The 20259-nt window shown below is 44.3% G+C and overlaps 1 protein-coding gene across 1 annotated transcript in view; it reads left to right on the top strand.

Annotated features, from left to right (window-relative positions):
• The window catches only part of ttc27 (tetratricopeptide repeat domain 27), a 427052-nt gene that overhangs the window by 363532 nt on the left and 43261 nt on the right, over positions 1–20259 (top strand). The window contains exons 15-16 of the mRNA XM_084322115.1: positions 4342–4394; positions 6710–6875. Coding sequence (XP_084178241.1) covers positions 4342–4394; positions 6710–6875 — 219 coding nt within the window. The remainder of the gene's footprint in view (positions 1–4341; positions 4395–6709; positions 6876–20259) is intronic.

Genomic DNA, 20259 nt, shown 5'->3' on the forward strand with positions numbered 1-20259 from the left:
AGACTGCAAAAAGAATATTCCAATTATTTGATTGCCATCTGCTAGATCGTATGTCCATTTGGCCCACACCATAACTCCCCACAGTATAATGACGATTCAATGCGATAGAGTGAGGATCTTGATCCATGTTACAAAAAAAAAAACCCGCCCGGATGACTTTCAGTGACGGACAGAGTCAAACTTCCTTCAGAGAGTAAGTGCAACATCGACCGCATACCACCAGACGGCGGTATCGGACCGTTGCGGTCTCAGACAGAGTGCCACACATTTCCCCAGCACAGCAGGATGAATTATGAATGGAAAATAGCGAATAAAAGAAATAACGATCCAATAACGAGTATACTCGTTGTTGGCAGAATTTGATTGGCGGGCTATAACGAGTACACTCGTCTTTGGCGGGGAATGTGTTAACACAGACAAGTCTTGGTTCATGTAAATTGCACTATACAGTAGTTCAAGTTCTGTTTTATTTGTCACATAAGGTACATGTGCATTTCACTGAAATGCTTGATTTTGTATGAGCTCCCTCATACAGGAGTATATCATGGAATTTGTTTTGGGGGGGAAAAGTGTATGAACCCTGGATGAATGCTTTTAAATGCAGAATTAATAGAAAATTGGATAATTGAACAAATGAATAATAGTGTACTAAAATCTGCTTTTGAATAAGAAAAAGAAAAGTCTATTTGACTAAGCAACCCTGACTACCAACTCATTTTATGTTGACAATACTGACGAGCTGACATCCAATTTTTTAGAGGCTGATATCTGATATTTAATGCAAGGCCAATATCAGCCCAATATATTGGCAATCTCTAGTACCACACACATTCACACTCAAACCCAATGGTCAGCAGCTACATCATGTAGAAAAGGACAAGAGCTCAGACTACCAGGGAAACATAACATCTCTCACTTTGTGTCTCACTCCTTCAATCACTGCCCTTGTCCATTACACACATCAGGGGCGTAGCTGGGGGGGGTAGCTTAGGATGATTCCAAGGGCCCAGCACTGGGGGGGGCGCCAACATTTTTTTTTTTTTTTTTTTTACTAGACATCACTCAGGTGTATTATTGATGCTCTCATTGATACTATGTTTGTTTCTGAAGTGTGTGTGTGTGTGAGATATATAGAGAGAGAGGGGGGGCTTTGGTAGACTATTGCATTGGTCCATTCATTGAAGATGAACGCAATGCGACATCCTTTACTAGGCTCACCCACCAACAGTGCAGGTGCTGAACTGCTGATCCGAATGTATAGGTAAAAGCCATATTATGCGTTTTCATCAAAAAAAAATGGCCCAAAAAAATGTCCGCTGACGCGCACTCGCATTCACTGGGGGCCTACAAATACATTCTTTCATGGGGCCCAAAATCTGGAGCTACACCCCTGACACACATACATATATGATCATATAGTTTACATAAGAGAACATCATGACCATATGACCAGACAAGCTACGTCAGGCCATCTACTGGCACCTAAACCCAGGACAAATCTACTAAAATCTTCTGTGACTTACAGAGCTATCATGGAATGGAACTCATTGCCAAACTATTTCGCTAAAATATAATCCAAAAGCAGTGAGTGCTGCTCAGGAAGCACTATTTATTTGATTTTTATTATTTGATTTTAATACTTTATACTAATAAGTATATTGTACAATGTCATTCTTAACTGAGGATGAGATTGTTAATAATGTTGATAATGATGTAATTGATGATGTAATTGATGTTGATAATGATGTAATGTCTTGAATATTGTTGTATTGTTGTGCCGGACCCCAGGAAGAATAGCTTTTGTCAAGTGCAAAAGCTAATGGGGATCCTAAATAAACATAACAAACATGCACACACACACACACACACACACACACACACACACACACACACACACACACACACACACACACACACACACACACACACACACACACCTACACACCCACACACCCACACACACCTACACACCTACACACACACTTAAACTCCAATACAATCCCTGACCATAACCGATCTACAATGCAGACGCTCCTCCAACAGCTTTTCCAATACAGCTTAATGACCCATAAGGCAGCTGTTTTTATGTGTTTGTGTGCACGTGTCTGTGTATGTATGTGTAGGAGTGTGTGTGACTTAGGGCTGAGCCCAAACGTTCCAACGTTCCAACCTTTTTTTTTATATATATTTTTTATGTGTATTCATTCTGTTTAAACCAATGGGGTTTTTCTTCACAGTTGCAGAGAAAGATTAGGCTACACTAATATTATAGTATTAAAACTGATGAGTTATATTCATGAACTCTTTAATTGCCAGACCCGAGATATCTCAGGTTTTGGTAGTTTATTCTTTTATTCAATATTTTTATTCATTATTCATCCAGGGACCTTGGTGTTACCATAGGGAATGAGTCTGAGATCGCCAAAGTGCAATACCGGCCGCATCTAGCTAGATGGTGGTATCGAGCACCCTTTGAAACCTTATATCTTGGCCTGTGTAAGGACTATCTGACGTCAATTCTGGCTTGATCGTGCAATGCTTTTATACCGATCGAGCTGATCAACGTTTTTAGTGTTCAATATGAATGCCGTTACTGGCAATCAAATAATCAGAAACGACAGAAATTTTATTTGGGAATAGTAGCGTGTCCAGGCAAGAAACGGCAACGCTTATAGTAGGATTCACGTATGAGGCTATAACTCAGCCTTTCGGGAATTACCCCAGACCACTCTAAAACTATACTTATATTCACCACGGTATAACACGGGAACGTATGGATGAAAAAAAAAAATCTTTTTCACGATAGATATTTGATGTCAAATGGGCCATAGTATTGTATCCATAGCTATAATATAGATATCCACGTCTCTGAGCGGATCTCGGCCTGTCTGTCCGACATCTCCGCCTGGATGACGACCAACCACCTCAAACTGAACCTAAGCAAAACAGAATTGCTCCACCTGCCGGCCAAATCCTCCCCCCTGACCGACCTCTCCATCACAGTCGAGAATGCAGCTGTGACCGCGTCGCCGACCGCCAAGAACCTTGGTGTTGTCCTCGACGACCAGTTGAACTTCTCTGCTCACATCGCAGCGACAACCAGAACCTGCAGATTCCTCCTGAGCAACGTCAGAAGGATACACCCCTTCCTGACAAAAGAAGCCACCCAACTCCTCGTCCAATCAACAGTCATCTCCCGCCTCGACTACTGCAACGCACTGCTAGCTGGCCTCCCGGCCACTGCCACCAAGCCTCTTCAACTCATTCAAAACGCAGCGGCCCGCCTGATCTCAAACCTACCGAAGTCGGCCCATGTCACCCCACTTCTTAGGGACCTGCACTGGCTCCCCATTGCTGCACGTATCCGCTTCAAGGCCCTCGACCTAGCATACCGTGCGGCAAAGGGAACCGCTCCCGCCTACCTCCGGTCAATGGTCTCTAACTACACACCCTCAAGACCCCTACGCTCTGCATCTTCTGGCCGCCTCAGATCTACTCCTATCCAAGCTCCCGGAGGGTCATCAAAGAGAAGCCGCCTATTCTCAGTCCTTGCCCCACAATGGTGGAATGAACTACCCATCCCAGTTAGGACAGCCGAATCCCGTCCAATCTTTCGCCGTCGACTAAAGACTCACTTCTTCAACCATTATCTGAAATGATGGGGGAAAAAAAAAAATCTAACCCTGACTAACCTTACTGTCATGCACTTGTCCTAATAAACTAACCTACACTGTAACACGCAACACTTTGATGAACATTGTTACTCAGCTGATAGAGTTATACCCTTCTTGCTGTCTTGTCGCACAGAACTTGTAAGTCGCTTTGGATAAAAGCGTCAGCTAAATGACTAAATGTAAATGTAAATGTAGTTCTACAAACAAGGTGACGCACTCCTATCTTTTAAAGCGTGACATTGCTACAACGGGACCTGTCTAATAGCTGGCGCTGAATGAGTTAAATAAAGTTGATTTAATAAAAAGAAAAGACTCATTTAATCAGATTATTGACTTTATTCAAATTGAGGATATTTATAAAAAAAATTATATATTTTTTATTATTAAAAACGAAGGTTCGAACGTCCGTTCGAAAAACCCTGACGAAGTTCAAAGCCCAAAAACAGGCTTCGGGGACAGCCCTAGTGTGACCATGGCGTGTTAAGCCCAGGCTCTTTACAGAGTCAGTCAGTGGAACCTATTTGTGTCGAGCCGGCCTTTAGGACCGTGCCCATTTCTTCCAGCCCCTCCTTCTAAATAACCCCCACTGTGCTTACCTGTGTGTAAACTTTAAATTGTGTTTGTTTTTTTCCTCTCCTCCTTCTCATCCCCTCTTTCTCTCTTTCAGAATGCTGAGGCGTGGAACAACCTCTCCACGGCCTACATTCGCCTGAAACTCAAGTGAGTGGTAGTGGAGTCAGAGGCCAGTGACATGTGATGGATGGAACACATGCTTGGATAGAATAAGGGTTGGTACTTGTGGCGTGTATGTGTGGAGGGGTTTTCACATGTATGGGTGCAATTTGACCCCCCCCCCCCCCCCCCCCCCTCCATCCACACACACCCTCCTTTCTATAGACACGCAGATGTTTCGAATGCATTTATTTTATTTCAATAATTTTCTTTGGCCAAACCTTTTGATGTGGTGCAGACACAATGTGATTCCCCCCCGCACACACTTTCTTTCTTTCTTTTTTTCTTTCTTTCATTATCTCTCTTTCTTTCTATTTCCTTGTTTTCCCTCTCTCTCACACCCTCTCTTTCCTTGTTTTTCTCTCACCCCCTCTTTCCTTGTTTTTCTCTCTCTCTCCCCCTCTTTCCTTGTTTTTTTCTCTCTCTCTCACCCCCTCTCTTTCCTTGTTTCGGTCTCTCTCACACACAAACATCATCTCTCCCCCTCTGAACGAAGCTCTTCCAGACATGTCGTCTCATAGTGTTGAGATGGGAAGTTGCCTGCCTCCAGGGTGGAAGAAGAGGGGGGCGTGTGCAGGCGCTCAGTCAGTCAGAAGACCCACACTGCTGACCTCAATGTTCCCTCTCTCCTCTTCCTCCTCACTCAAGAGTTCAGACGCTGTCACTTCTCCTACGTGCTTGCTCTCTCACACATTCACTCTGTTTCTTTATTATTCTTTTTTCTCTCTCACACACACACTTTCTTCTGTTCTCTGTCTCTTTCTCTCTCTCTCTCTCTCTCTCCCTCTCTCCCACACTTCCTGATCCATGCTGGTCTTGACCGTATTAATTTTGGGGCCAGGTCTACTGCTATCAAAGAGGAGAGAGAATAGAAGTGAAGGGAGGCCGAGAGACTGAGAGAGAGAGAGAGACACGATCTCTGATTGAAGAGAAACATTACGACGTACTCGTCAAACACAACACCAGACTGAAATATCATCATCAACAGCAACACAGCTCAGATACTGTAGAGCTGATTGGTTCACATCAACAACAGTGACACAGCTCAGATGAGGCTGATTGGTTCACATCAACAACAGTAACACAGTTCAGATGAAACTGATTTGGTTCACTCCACATTGGGAATTAATTGACAGCATGTTTGTGTCTCATACATACACAGAGACACACCTATGCTTTCCAACTACCGCAGCAAATCACCTGTGGTAATCAAAAACAGATCCTACTGTATTATTACAGGCTGATCTCTGCACAGTTAGCTAAACCCATGCTTCACTGCAAACAGTCGATACACTCACCAGACTATCCCGTCTCCCCCTGAAGAGCCTCTAGTGTTCCTCCTTAGTCTTAGCTATGGTTACAGTTTTGTTTTGTTATCATTCAGTCACGCTAGGATGCTTTAAGTGACCGGTCTAGACTCTCCCAAATCAGATTTGCTTGTGTTGTGATCCAATGACCCAGACTGAACCTCAAAGCTTGGGTCAGGTGCACCTTTTGATCGCAGGTGTACATAGCTGGGACGCAATCAGGCCACAATGTTAATATGAGCAATATAGAGATTTAGAGGAATGGGGGGTAATGGGTACTTCAAAATTCAGACACAGGAGATGCATATCAGAGGTTTTCTATGGCAAGTGTGGACACACGGCAACATAATCTCACAACACCAGATCTTTATGATCAGATCGCCAGAATAGCATTGAAGTGACAATAGGTAGCCCCAAAAAATGTAAACAATGTAAGCTGATCAGAGCCCCCATTGTGTGTGTGTGTGTCTCTCTCTCTCTCTCTCTCTCTCTCTCTCTCTCTCGCTCTCTCGCTCTCTCGCTCTCTCTCTCGCTCTCTCTCCATCTCTCTCTCACTCAGCTCCTGCTCACATCAGCCCTGTGTGCTTTCAGGCCTGAAATTAAAAAGCAGGGAAGCTTCTATTAAAACCTGGTTAGCGCTGCTGCTAATTTATAAAAAAGAATTCTCTGAAGTGGCGTACTGTGTGCCAGAGAGAGTAGAGAGTGGGTGGGTGGGTGATTAGTTGGGTGGTGTGTGTAGTACCAATCACAAATAACCTTGATGGTGTCGTGTGTGTGTGTGTGTGCGTGCGCGCATGCTATTTTACTTCACAACCAACCATTCTGTCACCAGATGTTGAACTGAATGGGCATGTAAAGTGTTCAACCTACGTGACATTGATGCATTACACCTCAGAGTGGTCTACCTATTCACCTTGAAAAACCAATAACATGGATTTGTGTCTTGCACTCTCACTCTCACTCTTACTCTCACTCTCACTCTCTCTCACACACCAGGACCAAAGCCTTCCGCACGTTGCAGGAGGCTCTGAAGTGTAACTACGAGCACTGGCAGATCTGGGAGAATTTTATTGCTGTTTGTATCGACGTGGGAGAGTTTGCGGAGGCCATCAAGGCCTACCACCGCCTCATGGACATCAGAGAGAAGTTCAAGGACGTACAGGTAAAGATCTGTACCGACAAGGGTTTTCTGAGAATTTCTTAGTGTTCCTGACAGCATATTGTATGTTATATTTGTTTTTATTTTATTTAGCTAGGAAGGTCCCATTGAGATACAAGATATCTTCTTCCAGGGAGTCCTGGTCAAGACGGCAGCATACGCAGTTTCACATAAAACATATTTCACGTGATAGAACACATACAATACCTAACAGCTACACAAGGGAAGAAGTAAAAAGAAGAGAGATATACAGGCCACACCAGAGATATCCACAGTCCACCTCAAGCCAAGGTTATGTTTCCTTCAGGGCAGTATGTAAAAGACCTTTAACACATCCGGTGCCGTTAACGTAGAACTACGTTTCTGTCGCCCGATCGTTGAGTGCCGGCTACGTCACAGAAACGTAGATCTACGTTTTTCTCATGGCATTTCTTTTATTCGTTATTGCCATTCATAATTCAGCGGGGCACCTTGTGCATGCTGTACTGAATGTGTCTGAGCTGGCAGACGGTCTTATACCGCCCTCTAACGCCTTCGGCCATTATTGCACCCCGTTAGAAACTGGTTCGTTTATTTTCTCTACCGAGCTGCGGTGTGGGGGTGGGTCCTAAACACTCCGGCAAAACACACACTTGTAGGGATGGTTTTGACTACTGACCCCGCCCGCCCGTTGAAGTGCAATGCCCAACAACGTCAGAGACAGGATCGCTGTGGATAACTGGAATGGCGATCAGATATTTGGATTCTTTTTTTTGCATTACATCAGAGACCAACCTTCACATTATGAAAGCTTGCGTTGATCTTATATTTATTTCTACTCCGATCGACGGTGTCTCTGTCTGTATGTGTGGCTGTTTGCCGTTGGGTTGCAGGAGGAGGGGGGTGGGGGGGGGCGTGCCGGTCTAAACATCATTGCATGCGTGCACAAGGAAGGATAATAATTATGATCTAGCGTTGATTTAAGGAAGATTTGATAATCGGGCGAAAAATTATTGAATTACACAAAAACTCAGTTTTCGCGTCTTTTCCCTGGAATGACTCAGAAGCACCCAAACTATATTCAAATCAAATCAATAATATTTTTTTTTTATCTACCTTTTTCTCCCATTTTCTATTTTTCTCCCATCCCAATTTCGTATCGTCCAATTCTACCCTCGCCTGTCTCGAACGCTGTTAGGCCATGCCTCCCACAAGCCAGCTGCAATGTGGACGAAGCCTTACATCACGTGTCCCCTCCAGTACTCGAGGAAGCAGCAGTCGCATCTTTTCACCTGCACAGCGCGATCTCTCAGCGTTGGGGGTATGCGTTTGGAGGGCACGCCGCCCCCGTCGCTTCCTGATTCTGCTGCGCAGCCAGGCGCACCAACCGACCTGTAGGAGTCGCTGTCCACAACGTCCGATCCCCACCCATCAGCTTCCCACCCCCTAATACTGCCAATTGTATTAGTATGAACGACCAGCCAAGCTGATAGCAATGCGGAGAGCTGGGCTCGAACCCAGCGTCTCCTGCATTGGTGGTGAGAGCCTTGCCCACTGCACCACCTAGCCGCCCCCAAATCAAATTTTTCAGGCCCGACAACACACGTTAATGTCCCCATGGGCCGGACACGTCTTCTTTAAACAAGTCAAGAAGAAACATCACAATAAGTCAAGAACAAAACAAGAACACCATAAAGTCCAATTTTTTTTTAAATAAATGCTAAATAAATAACTGCAACACTCCCAGTGTTACAAAGGGTCAGATTAAACCGAATATATATATTTATTACTTGAGATACCTTGTATAATATTTGTATATCGTCTGATATCCCTTGTATATTCTTTGTATATATACACGGAATATCCCTTTACCTAGGTACAAGCCAGACCATAATATTCGTTCTCCTATTGGACAGCGACCCCTAGGCGCCAACGGCCATACCCCCAATGGCAAGTTCAAAGCCACCGCCAAGGCATGTCTCAACATGTCCAGGTTTGCGCAGTAATACGAGACAGAACTGAGGTTGGCACTAGATTATTCACCTTACGTATAAATACGTCGCAGGTGGATACAGCAGTAGTCTTATCCTAAAAGTTGAAGCCTTCACCACGATACAACGTGCCGTGAAGTGGGCATCTTTGCCCCTGAATAGAGCCTTGAGAACCGCGTGCGAATAGATAGCTAAAGTGTCAGAGTTTAACACTGTATCGTCGAGTTCGACTTATTCTATTGTGAAGTAATAGTCTATTATTTATAGTGTATCGTGCGGCTACCGTTCTCCGTGACCATCATTACCACCGGTTCGTCGTACCTCTAGCTAGTGCACTTATCCAGGCTGGGCGGCCTAAACTCGCGCCACCACCCGAGGAGTCCTAGACGAGAACCGTTGGATATGTACACCAGAGAACCTACACCGGCGAATGCAGAGCCTTTTCCGGCTGGATTATATTGCTTTGGTACTGTGGCTGCTGGAGCAGAGAACCGTCTACCCCACTGCTGTGTGGGATCTACCCTGTGAGGAGCACCATCGAGCCCGCCTCTAGGACCACAGAGGCTGGCTAGCTTTCATCCATGCTGTCGTGCATACTGGAGTATAGCTGTTGCTTTGTCTACGGACCAAGGGAGTATTGCACTGGCTCCTGTATCTGGAGCCTCGTTATTCCGCGTTGATCCAGACTTTGCTCCCGAACATTCCTCTACCCTGCCGGCTTACAACCGGAGGGAACCCCCTAGTGTCTCCAGCTGACTACGAGTGTGCCTTATGTAATTCTTATGCTACAGGTGGCGTCAGTTATACCCATCTTACTATTCTCATGGACTTACGCTCTTGACCTACTTTAAGTGTTCTTCGCCTTACAAGCGCAATCATAATTCTCAATCTGTAACCTACCGTTGCTGCTCTAATAATAAATACCTCTAACTAGAACTTTCTTTGTCATTGCCGTATTCTTGTGTGGGTGTTCACCAGATATACCATGTACTGTATGGCCAGTAATTAAAGTACATAACTAAGTAGTGGTTTAATGATACCATACTCTCAATACAGTCAGGGAATTGTACCCCTCAGTTACACCCAGACATACCCCACGCGAAGGTAAGGAAAAACTCACTAAAACCTAGCAATAGGAAAAAATTCACCACAGGCAATGTGGAGGAGAGAAACCTTAGAAGGGCCAGTCGAGGGGGGATCTCCCTTCTTAGATGTCGGTGATAGTAGTGTTACAATAAAACAGGTGAACAGTTGGTAGGCATGCACTCATGTGTGTAGTGAAACACAGATAAGAGCATGCGATACCAACTGAACATTTTGAAAGATTAAAGATAGAGCTGATAGCGATAGCAACTGAACATTTTGAAAGATTAAGATTAAAGATGGAGCTGATAGCAACTGAATATTTTTCAAAGATTAAAGATAGAGCTGATAGCGGATCTATTTGAGGCGAAGATAGGGTCGCATCCTAGGCAAACAAAGGATTCATATTCAAAACGGTGTAAAACGGAAATGTACGGATGAAAAAATAATCAGTTTTTTGCACGTTGACCAGAAGCAAGTCACTGAGACTCGACAGCGTTATTAGACCCATAGCTATACTATAAAATATAGGTCTAGCTCTACAAACTACAACTACGTTTACATGGGTTTAATGGACGGCAAGGAAGGGATCACTTCCCGGAAGGGGCGTGGCACTCAATGTGTTAAGGGTATTCAAAGGAGGAAGTGTTTCTAATGCAATGGTGTTTTACAGCTACAGCTTTGTTTGCCTTTTTTCTGTTGTAAAGCACTTTGAGCTGCAATTCTTGTATGAAAGGTGCTATACAAATAAAGTTATTATAAAAGGCTGGAGATATAAGTAGGTGGTTTAGCTAACAGTGTCTTGTTGATAAATATTATCATGTGTATCTTTCTCCTCTGGTATAGAGAGGTCCATCCTTAACACATTCCCTGCCATGACTTATATCCATCAATATAGCCAGTCTGCCACCACTCTAAGCCTATGGAGATGTTCACCTTCTTTGCAGGGCTATAACTTTTTAAAATGTATTGCTAAATTGACATTACTATGGCCCATTCAACATCGATTATCTATCGTTCAGGATGTAGGAACGTTATACTTTTTCATTCAAACATTCATACAAAAATACCTTCTAGAATATAAGTGTTTTTATCGTTTTCTGCAGTAATTCCTAGGACGTGAGTTATAGGCCTAAACGCATATATAGATTATCGATTGCCATTTATTCCATAGACACGCTATATTAAAAAATTCAACTGTACATGATCCTATACATTATGCGTCATGCGCGGAGGAAAGGGGGGGGGGGGTCGTTTATAATTCCGTGATCGTCAGTAAATGCTTTATGTAGTATGGGTGATATATTGATCAGATCGGTTTGCGGTGAAATGAATAGACAATTGGGCTGAAAATGACGTCAGCGTCCTCTTACCGTTTGCCGACGAGACTGGAGGAAAAAGATCCCACTTATTTGACGTTGATCTCCTAGATCCATTTCCGGTTTGTATGGCGCAATAAACGCCCAAATCATATCGATTATTGAGTTATGGCAGCGATCCATATGCACGCCAGTGTATGTCTGGAGTCCCGCAACAATATGTGACTGCCGGACGGATTTCCCAGATGCACCGATTGCCACTTCCGGTTGTAACTCGCCCGATCATCCACCAGGCGGCGGTATTGAGGCGTTGCAATATTGTGCAGAGTCCCACTGTATCACCAGAGGCTGGGTGGCTGAATTATGAATGCCATGGCGAAAAAATTAAATATGATCTCAATATCGCTGTACAGCATGGTTTGGCAGACAACGCATGGCGGGCAATAACGCTGTACAACGTGAACGGCGGTGGATGTGTTAAGATTCATATAAAGTGCAATGGTGAGTGTGAGCTGAACCTGCTCTTGTTACAAAACCTAATGCAGCGTCATAAGCAGATGAAGTTGCATGCTTGTAAATCACATCACCATAATCTAATACATATAAACATGGACTTTTTCTACATGCACAATTTCCGTTCTGGCTTCAAATGGAAAACGCCTTTCATTAAACTGAAGAAATTGTCAAATTAAGCTTTTTCTTTTTTTTTATCCACTTTTTCTCCTTTTTAAATTTTTCTCCCATCCCAATTTTCACTGTGCCAATTCTCCCCTCCCCTGTCTTGAACGTTGCTCGCATATGCCCCCCACTGGTCGGTTGTAGGGAGGATAGAAGCCTTGCATCACGTGTCCCAAATTAAGCTTTTTCAACAGATTATCAATAAGCACATTAACACATTCACGGCCAGGGGTCGCTGTTTACCTTCTGTATAGAACGCCAGCGCTGTAATTCAATGGGGTGCTTTGTTCACTTGCGAGTGCTTAAAATATATCTTATATTATAGCTATGGGTCTAATAACACCGTTGATTGTCAGTGAGTTGCTTCCAGTCAACATGCACAAAACAGATAGTTTTTCATCCGTACATTTCCTTTTATACCGTTTTGAATATGAGTATAGCTTTTGGTGATTCTTAGTAATCCCAGGAAAAGACGCGATAATAGCATTTGAGTGGAATCCACTAAACACATTGACATTTTTCGCCTGATTATCTAATCATCCTGAAATCTGAGAAAAAAAGATCAGATCAACACAAGATTGGATATATAGTGCTCTTACCTTGTCTCTGATGTAATGCAAGAAAGATAATCCAATTATCTGATCGCCATTTGAAGTACTGGGTGCGGAGGTCCGTGCCACGTTCTCCAGCATTGCATATGGAGGGGGGGGGGGGGGCAGCCTTGCAGATGTATCGTTGTAACAGGTTACCTCGACGGAGTATTTAAACCCAGCCCGCACGGCTCAGCTCGGCCCAGATAACAAACCACAGCGTTTCTAATGTAGTGCAGTTGCTGCCACAATGCGTTAGGGGGCGGTATTGACCATCTGCAATCGCACACTCAGTGCCTCGATGGATTATGAATGGCAATAGCGAATAAAAGAAATAACGAGTTAAACGCGTATATATACGTGATTGACCGTCAAGCGCTGGCTCCCAATCACGTATATATACGTGGATGGCCCCGGATGTGTTAAAGTGCCACTTGCAGGTTAAACCCTACTCTTCAATTATGGGTAGTTTACATCATTGGTATGTAATTTCATTATTATTATTATTTTTCATTTGACGCCGGAAATTCCATTCAGAAAGGGTTAAAAATGTCCACGCACGAATAACATGTATGGAGCCAATCAAAAAGCGTATAAGACGCTATCAGTGCCGTGACGTCACTGCAGGTAACTTTTCCCTACTTCTCATCCACTACAATGGAGTTTGACGAGTGCAGAAAGCCATTTCCTTGATCCAAATGGACGCCTTACAAGACGAAAATGGGTTTAATCGTCCGAGAGACTTTGATGGACCAGGTACTACTGCATTTTTGGTTGAAACAAAGGTAGTTATAGACCACCGCAACACTTCTGGGATTCTAAAATCTGGGAGGAGATAGCGGGGGGAGCATATGAATGAATGTGGATGAGAGCCGTGATGTAATTTGTTGCAGATACGGCTGTGGGGGTGCTAGAGACATGATCTAATAGACTTGTATCCGCCTGAATATCCTGCACACGGCGCGACCCATTCCTAATCGATCAGAACTAAATCGGCAGAGAAAAAGTCCCTTTTCCAGCACCTATTCCCCATGCACATGCACAGATTGCCCACGGAGTCTGGACGACGCGAGATGACGCACGAATGAATGTGGACTGTTCCATCAGAGGGGGGAGCTTCGTTGGCCAGTGTCAGTGGCTACAGACCACTGCACTTAAATATAAACATTAGTCTACCTGGAGACTCAATGAGGTAATTGTAGATGCCGCCATAAGACGCGTCTGGCCATTTAGTGGGATAATTTTTTCATTATCCTGTTCGGCTGAAAGGACACTGGCCACCGAAGCTCCCCCCTCTGATGGAACAGTCCACATTCATTCGTGCGTCATCTCGCGTCGTCCAGACTCCGTGGGCAATCTGCGCATGTGCATGGGGAATAGGTGCTGGAAAAGGGACTTTTTCTCTGCCGATTAGGAATGGGTCGCGCCGTGTTCAGGAGATTCAGGCGGATACAAGTCTATTATATTGTGAAGCACTTTGGTACAACTTCGGTTGGTTTTAAATGTGCTATATAAATAAAGTTGACCTTGACCTATTAGATCATGTCTCTAGCACCCCCACAGCCGTATCTGCAACCACTTACATCACGGCTCTCATCCACATTCATTAATTTGCTCCGCCCGCTATCTCCTCCCCGATTTCAATGTAACGCGGAAGTGTAGTGGTCTATAAGGTTTTTAATGTCGTTAAAAAAGAACTACATTTACCACTAGGCAGCCTGTTGTTCAGTACAGCAGCGCTATTGGCTGTCGCCTTATCCCCGTCACTGGTCATAGTACCAAGCTAGCTAGCTAACGTTAACGTTAGCATTAGCATTATGTCTACTGTCGTGAACCATTTAAAATCGGGGCATGTAGAAGAGTTTCGGGAACGAGTAAAATGTGCAGGTCCTCTTCTCAGACCTGTGGGGCAAAGCACTGCACGCATCATGCCAGCTAGCAAGCTACACGTCACGGCATGTTGATACGATAGTAGCCCCTTTCGTGACTGATTCACTCTGTGCATCACAGTCACGAAACGGGCTACCACGATAGCTAACTAACGTTACAAGCTCAAACACCTTATAACTACTACTGTCGTGTCCATAAGTTCCCTGGCAGAATACTTTGTTTGTGAGGACAAAGGTATACAGGAGTTAGGAGTTTCGAGAATGCCGGCTAGCAAGCTAGCTACTAACGTTATATACACAATATGTACAATGACACAATGATTTACATTAGTATTTACAAATATGGTAACGTGGTTGTGGCTTTTACAAATAGTGGTTAGCTTTAGAGATAAATGGCTATGATCACGGAGCAATAGTGTTAGGTGAAACAGATACTAGATCCTCGGCTAGTAGTAACAAGAAGGCTCTTTGCTTCCTGCCACTACCTGTGTGTGATTCCCAGCGCCCCTTGCTGCCTTGATACCTGGTGTGACGTCATCATTAAGATGACACGCGCACGCTATGAGACATGGATTAAAATATGCACGTGCGTGGTGGTTGTTGTTGGGCGGACAAAATGTTAAAACTGGGTCAATTTCGATAATTTTTTTCCCCTCTTCATGAAAGTCACCGTTGGCCTAGTCCACATTGTTTATTGAACAAAAATACAACCTGCAAGTGGGCCTTTAAAAGCCAACTTTTCATCAAGCCATGTAAGAGGCCACTCTTTATAGGCCTGTAGCTCGTAATGTCAGGATAGTGGGATTAGCTAGAATGAGTGAAAGTGATATATTTGGTCTTTCTAGCAGGTGCCATCAGCAAGTGTATCTTAGCTGGATTTATTCCATGATCTAAGTCATTTATAAAAACAGAACATAAGATAGGGGCTCAAATAGATCATTCTGGGACACCTTTGTTGTGAGGCTGAGTTTTAGTTTTCTATTCTTTCAGATAGATAGTTCTTAAACCAATTCAGAGCCATTTCACTAAGGCCTATACAGCTATGTTTCTGTAGCAGCTTGTGATCTACAGAGTCGAACGCTTCTGACAAATCAATAAATAGAGCGGCACAATGATGTTTACTACTAAGAACATCATTAGTAACTAACATAGCTGCTGTTATACTGTTGTGCCATGGCCTGATCTAAAACATGAATGAGAATCAGATAAAAACTGTTTTAATTGGTCAGTCTGGAGATGGTACAGTATTTATTCAAGTCAGAGGGGTGTCCACCCTTTAATAAAGGGAGAACTATATCTGATTTACAGGCACTGGCTATGACATTGGAACATAAGCTGAGATTAAAAACGGAAGCAATGGGCTTTGCTATAATATATGTTAATAATAATACATATTTAAAGAATCTAAATAAAGGCTCTATCTTACCTCAGCCTGAATAATTTTTACAATCTAGGCTCAATAGAGCGTTGTGACCTTGTGAGATTAAATGGGAGTATGTATTAGGGCAGGGTATCAGCACTGATTACCTCCATTAGGCTTGATGGCACTGGTTTCAGGGGGCCAGTACACTTTTCTTAGTAGTTCAGCAGAAACTCAGCGCAAGGCAAACTAGAAACCTTTGCAGGAAGGGAGCCGCACAAGATAACATTTAGTGAAAATGTTTCACTGAAAATGAGCATAGATTCAAAGATTGATCTTGGGATTTTATTTTATCATGACATTTTCCCCAAGCCCCTAGCATTTATTATTGGCTAAGACAGTGCAGTATCATTTTAGTCCAAAGAAACTGTAGCACACACCTGCCGAACGCTCACAGAGCCGAGATAGTCCTAAAGTGAGCCGCTAGATTCAGTGTCTAGAGACCTCGCTACCAAATCCATCCATAAGTAGCCAAAGTAAAATTAAACACTCATTTCCAATATGGTCCACAAGACATAACAAGACGGACAATGTTGCAAGGAACCATGAAATTCACATTAAAAAGGAGAGTCGTGCTCGGTGCTGCTTGGGAGCCGCCACACATTTCTCCCAGAGAGCGGACAAACTCTCCATTGAAACGTTGACAGATCGGACCATTTCGTCCAATTGGACCGTTCCATTGACAAATTCAACCAGATTACATGTTTAGGTAGGATTTAGAATACATATTTGAGTAAGAACGGAATGGAGTGAAGCAGGATGAGAGGAGCGGAGCGGGAAGGAGGAAACATATTGATATGAAAGGGGAGATGAGAGGAGGAATGTGGATAAGAGAGTTTATATGGACAAAAAGATTTGTGTATCAACAGCCAATAAAATTCTTTCCACCATCCTCTCCAACACTGATGAAATGTATTTCTCGTGGGGAAATAATTTTGCAAGCGTTGGACTTGACAGCCTTTATATGCCTCAATGATCAACAAGCAATTATGCTTACATTCCTTTCACCATCTCCAACATTAATGAAATCAATCATTTAATGTTGTACTCGGAGTAATCATTTGCAGGGCCTGGTTTTAACAGGATATGGATTTTGCCCATTCTGAAAAGGGGATTCAAGAGATCTACAGAACAAAATGGTATATTTTTCCACTCTTAATTTTGAGCAAATTCCCGTTCAAAGCGGAACATTGGTGGAGAAAATGAACTTGCTCAGATCAATCCCCCATATGTCTGCAATTTATTTTAGCTCTTCTTTTCTTTTTTTTTAACCACAACATTTTTGGAGAAATTAATGCATTGCTTTTCTGTGTAGCTCATGCTATAAATCATCTTTTGAAATGGATATGGAAGAAGCTATACCAGTGAGTCTCAACCCATGGTTATCACAGAGTTTTATGTAATTTAATCAAATACATATTCAATTAAATAACTAACAGTGTGCAACTTTAAATATTCTACCCACGATTGTTTCCGTATCGAAATCCCTTTGCCCAGTGGCTTGTTGACATTGTGGTTGTAGCAGGTGATGCACGGCTAGATATTCCTTTATTGATCCCCTTGGGGAAATTCAGGCATCATAGCAGCATGGGGGAGGGGGGGGGGGTGTACGGGCATGGGCATGGTAATAGTAGAAGATATAAATACAGGCAATAAAATGATAGTACAGTAGAAAAGTTCACAATATAATTAACTGTGAATATACGCATTTATGAGCAAGTAGGCAGTGTGATCAAAGGTGCAGATGAGGGTCTGTATGCCCTATCAGGATGGGACCCACTCACTCGGGCCCCGCCCACTCTTGCATGGCCACCCACAGCGCTCCGGCTAATCACGGTGCCATACGGGCCTCATCAGCTCGTTCCACCGCCGTGCCCCTTTCGCAACGCTTGTCCATTGTTAACGGCGGCGCCGTCTCCCATAAGGAGTCGGGACCATCAAGGAGAGCCGTGTCATTGGTGATTCAAGCACCTTATGTTCCGAGGGGCACTGAGGGCTTGTGCTACACGTCTCTCCTGACCCCCCCCCCCCCCCCCCCCAGCACCGGGTCTGAGGCCTCCACACAGAAATGGAAAGAAAGAAAGGGAAGAAAGAGGGGAACCAAGCATTTAGAGAAGCGCCCCAAGGAATGGAAAATATATGAGGGTTGTTGGGTAGGTAGTAGGTTGTAGGTGGGGGTGGGGGTGTGTGAAGTCCTCTGCCGATGCTTGTTACAGTTGGAAACCCTTTTAATGCTTTATCGCGGAGAGACTCTTTGCAGAACAATCATGGAGAGAGAGCGAAGGTCTCTCGCCCCGAATGCCTCTCCACCAATCTAGAATGTTTGCCTTGGCTATTACTAACAGAGATTCCATTCAAATATCACTTGCGTCAGTATATTACAGTGGGACCTGTGGACCTCATGCAAATTCTGTGTGATACACCCAGAGGGAATTAGCGATGTAGGGCTAATGAATCACTTTATCGCGGTTGTATTTTCATTTTCATTTACAGAAACCAGAAAGAACCTCACTAATTGCAAATCCACCAACGCACACTAAGTAGGAAATTAATCTAGTTTCAAATAAACAAGGCAAGATATCCAGCAAGACAGTGATGGAATTATTTTGCTACTTGAAATGAAGCTACTGAGCAATTAACTTTAACCTCTTAACAAACCACCCGTCCCCCAAATCCAGCCATCCTCCTGTTGTTAAATCCCTAAATGTAACAGATATTTAATCAAGAGGAATGATGACCACATGCTCAGGTTTGGTATCATCTGAAAGGCAACACCTTTATGTTTCTGAGGGTCATATTTCATACAAGTTGCACTCAGGCTGTTCCACAAGAGATCAAACATACACCAAATAAATGTAGTAGCTTGTGTTTTCTTCATTCATGTTTGAAAAAAAACAATAAATGGACCCTCTTCCATGGCAGACCACTGTTCTTTTGTCGATTTGTCCGTGTCATTAGTAATCTCCGACTGTAGCTAAAACGACGGGCTACAGATCTTTCTCCAAGTTGTGCACACAGACAACTAGCAAGTGTCTCCAACCTCAGCCCACAGTGAGAATGCTCTAAATAACAACTCGGAGAGACGTAGCGCTCTGAGGCTAGATGCTCCTTAGGGGGTATCGAGCCTCTCTCGCCCTCCTCTCTCCCTCCCCTCTCTCTCTCTCCCTCCTCTCCGCTCTCTCTCCCTCCCCTCTCTCTCTCCCTCCTCTCTCTCTCCCTCCTCTCCCATCTCTCTCCCTCCTCTCCCCTTCTCTCTCCCTACTCGCCCCTTCTCTCTCCCTCCTCGCCCCTTCTCTCTCCCCTTCTCCCTCCTCTCCCCTCTCATTCTCCCCCTTCTCTCTCCCTCTCTCCCTCCTCGCCCCTTCTCTCTCCCTCCTCTCCCCTTCTCCCTCCTCTCCCCTCTCATTCTCCCCCTTCTCTCTCCCTCCTTGCCCCTTCTCTCTCCCTCCTCTCCCCTTCTCTCTCCTTCCTCTCCCCTTTTCTCTCCCTCCTCTCCCCTTCTCTCTCCCTCCTCGCCCATTCTCTCTCCCTCATCTCTCCCTCCTCACCCCTTCTCTCTCCCTCCTCTCCCCTTCTCTCTCCCTCCTCGCCCCTTCTCTCTCCCTCCTCTCCCCTTCTCTCTCCCTCCTCTCCCCTTCTCTCTCCCTCCTCTCCCCTTCTCTCTCTCTCCCTCCTCGCCCCCTCTTTCTCCCCTTCTCTCTCCCTCCTCTCTCCTTCTCTCTCCCTCCTCTCTCTCTTTCTCCATCCTCTCCCCTCATTGTTTTCCTCTTCACTGTGCACTAGTTAATATGTGCTGCCCTGTTCTTGAAACAGTCTCATTGCTTTCCTCTAATTAGCCTTCCAATCTCCAGTGGGGGGTAATGAGGATTTAAATTTTCTTTATTTAAGTGGTTGTTTTCCTTTGCATTGTCCTCTCCTTCCCTCTTCATCTTCCTTTCCTTCCCTCTTTGTCTTCCTCTCCTTCCCTCTCCATCTTGTTCGCCTGAGCTTCTTTATGTCCCTCCCGCTCAGCACATTAATCTCTGCAGGGCCTCATCAATTAGACCCCGCCATGTAAAAAAGCACACAAGGTGAAAAGGTCAGCGCCAGGCCTCCGCTACGGCTCGCCTGCTTGACTTCAAGTAGAGCTCTGAGTAATGGGGATCTGGATTCACACTCTCAAATCTCTTGTCTTAAACAAAATAACTCATCTGCGCTCCTCCCCTCTGTGTGTTGTGTGAAACGGGGGGACGAGGTCCATCTCAAATCTTAAAGTGTATTTGCCCTTCTTTCTGAGGCTAATTAAAAGATGGTCCCCTCTGGCTTTTGAGTTTTTCTAATTTTAAAAGAGTGCCCCCCCCCGCATACACACACACACAGGGCTGAAATCCACACCCACTGCTATTTTGCCTCGCTATGAATTTGCATAAGGTCCACAGGTCCCACTGTAATATACTGA

Source organism: Notolepis coatsorum, assembly GCF_963971535.1.
Source record: "Notolepis coatsorum genome assembly, chromosome: 9".
NCBI classification, from domain to species: Eukaryota; Metazoa; Chordata; class Actinopteri; order Aulopiformes; family Paralepididae; genus Notolepis; species Notolepis coatsorum.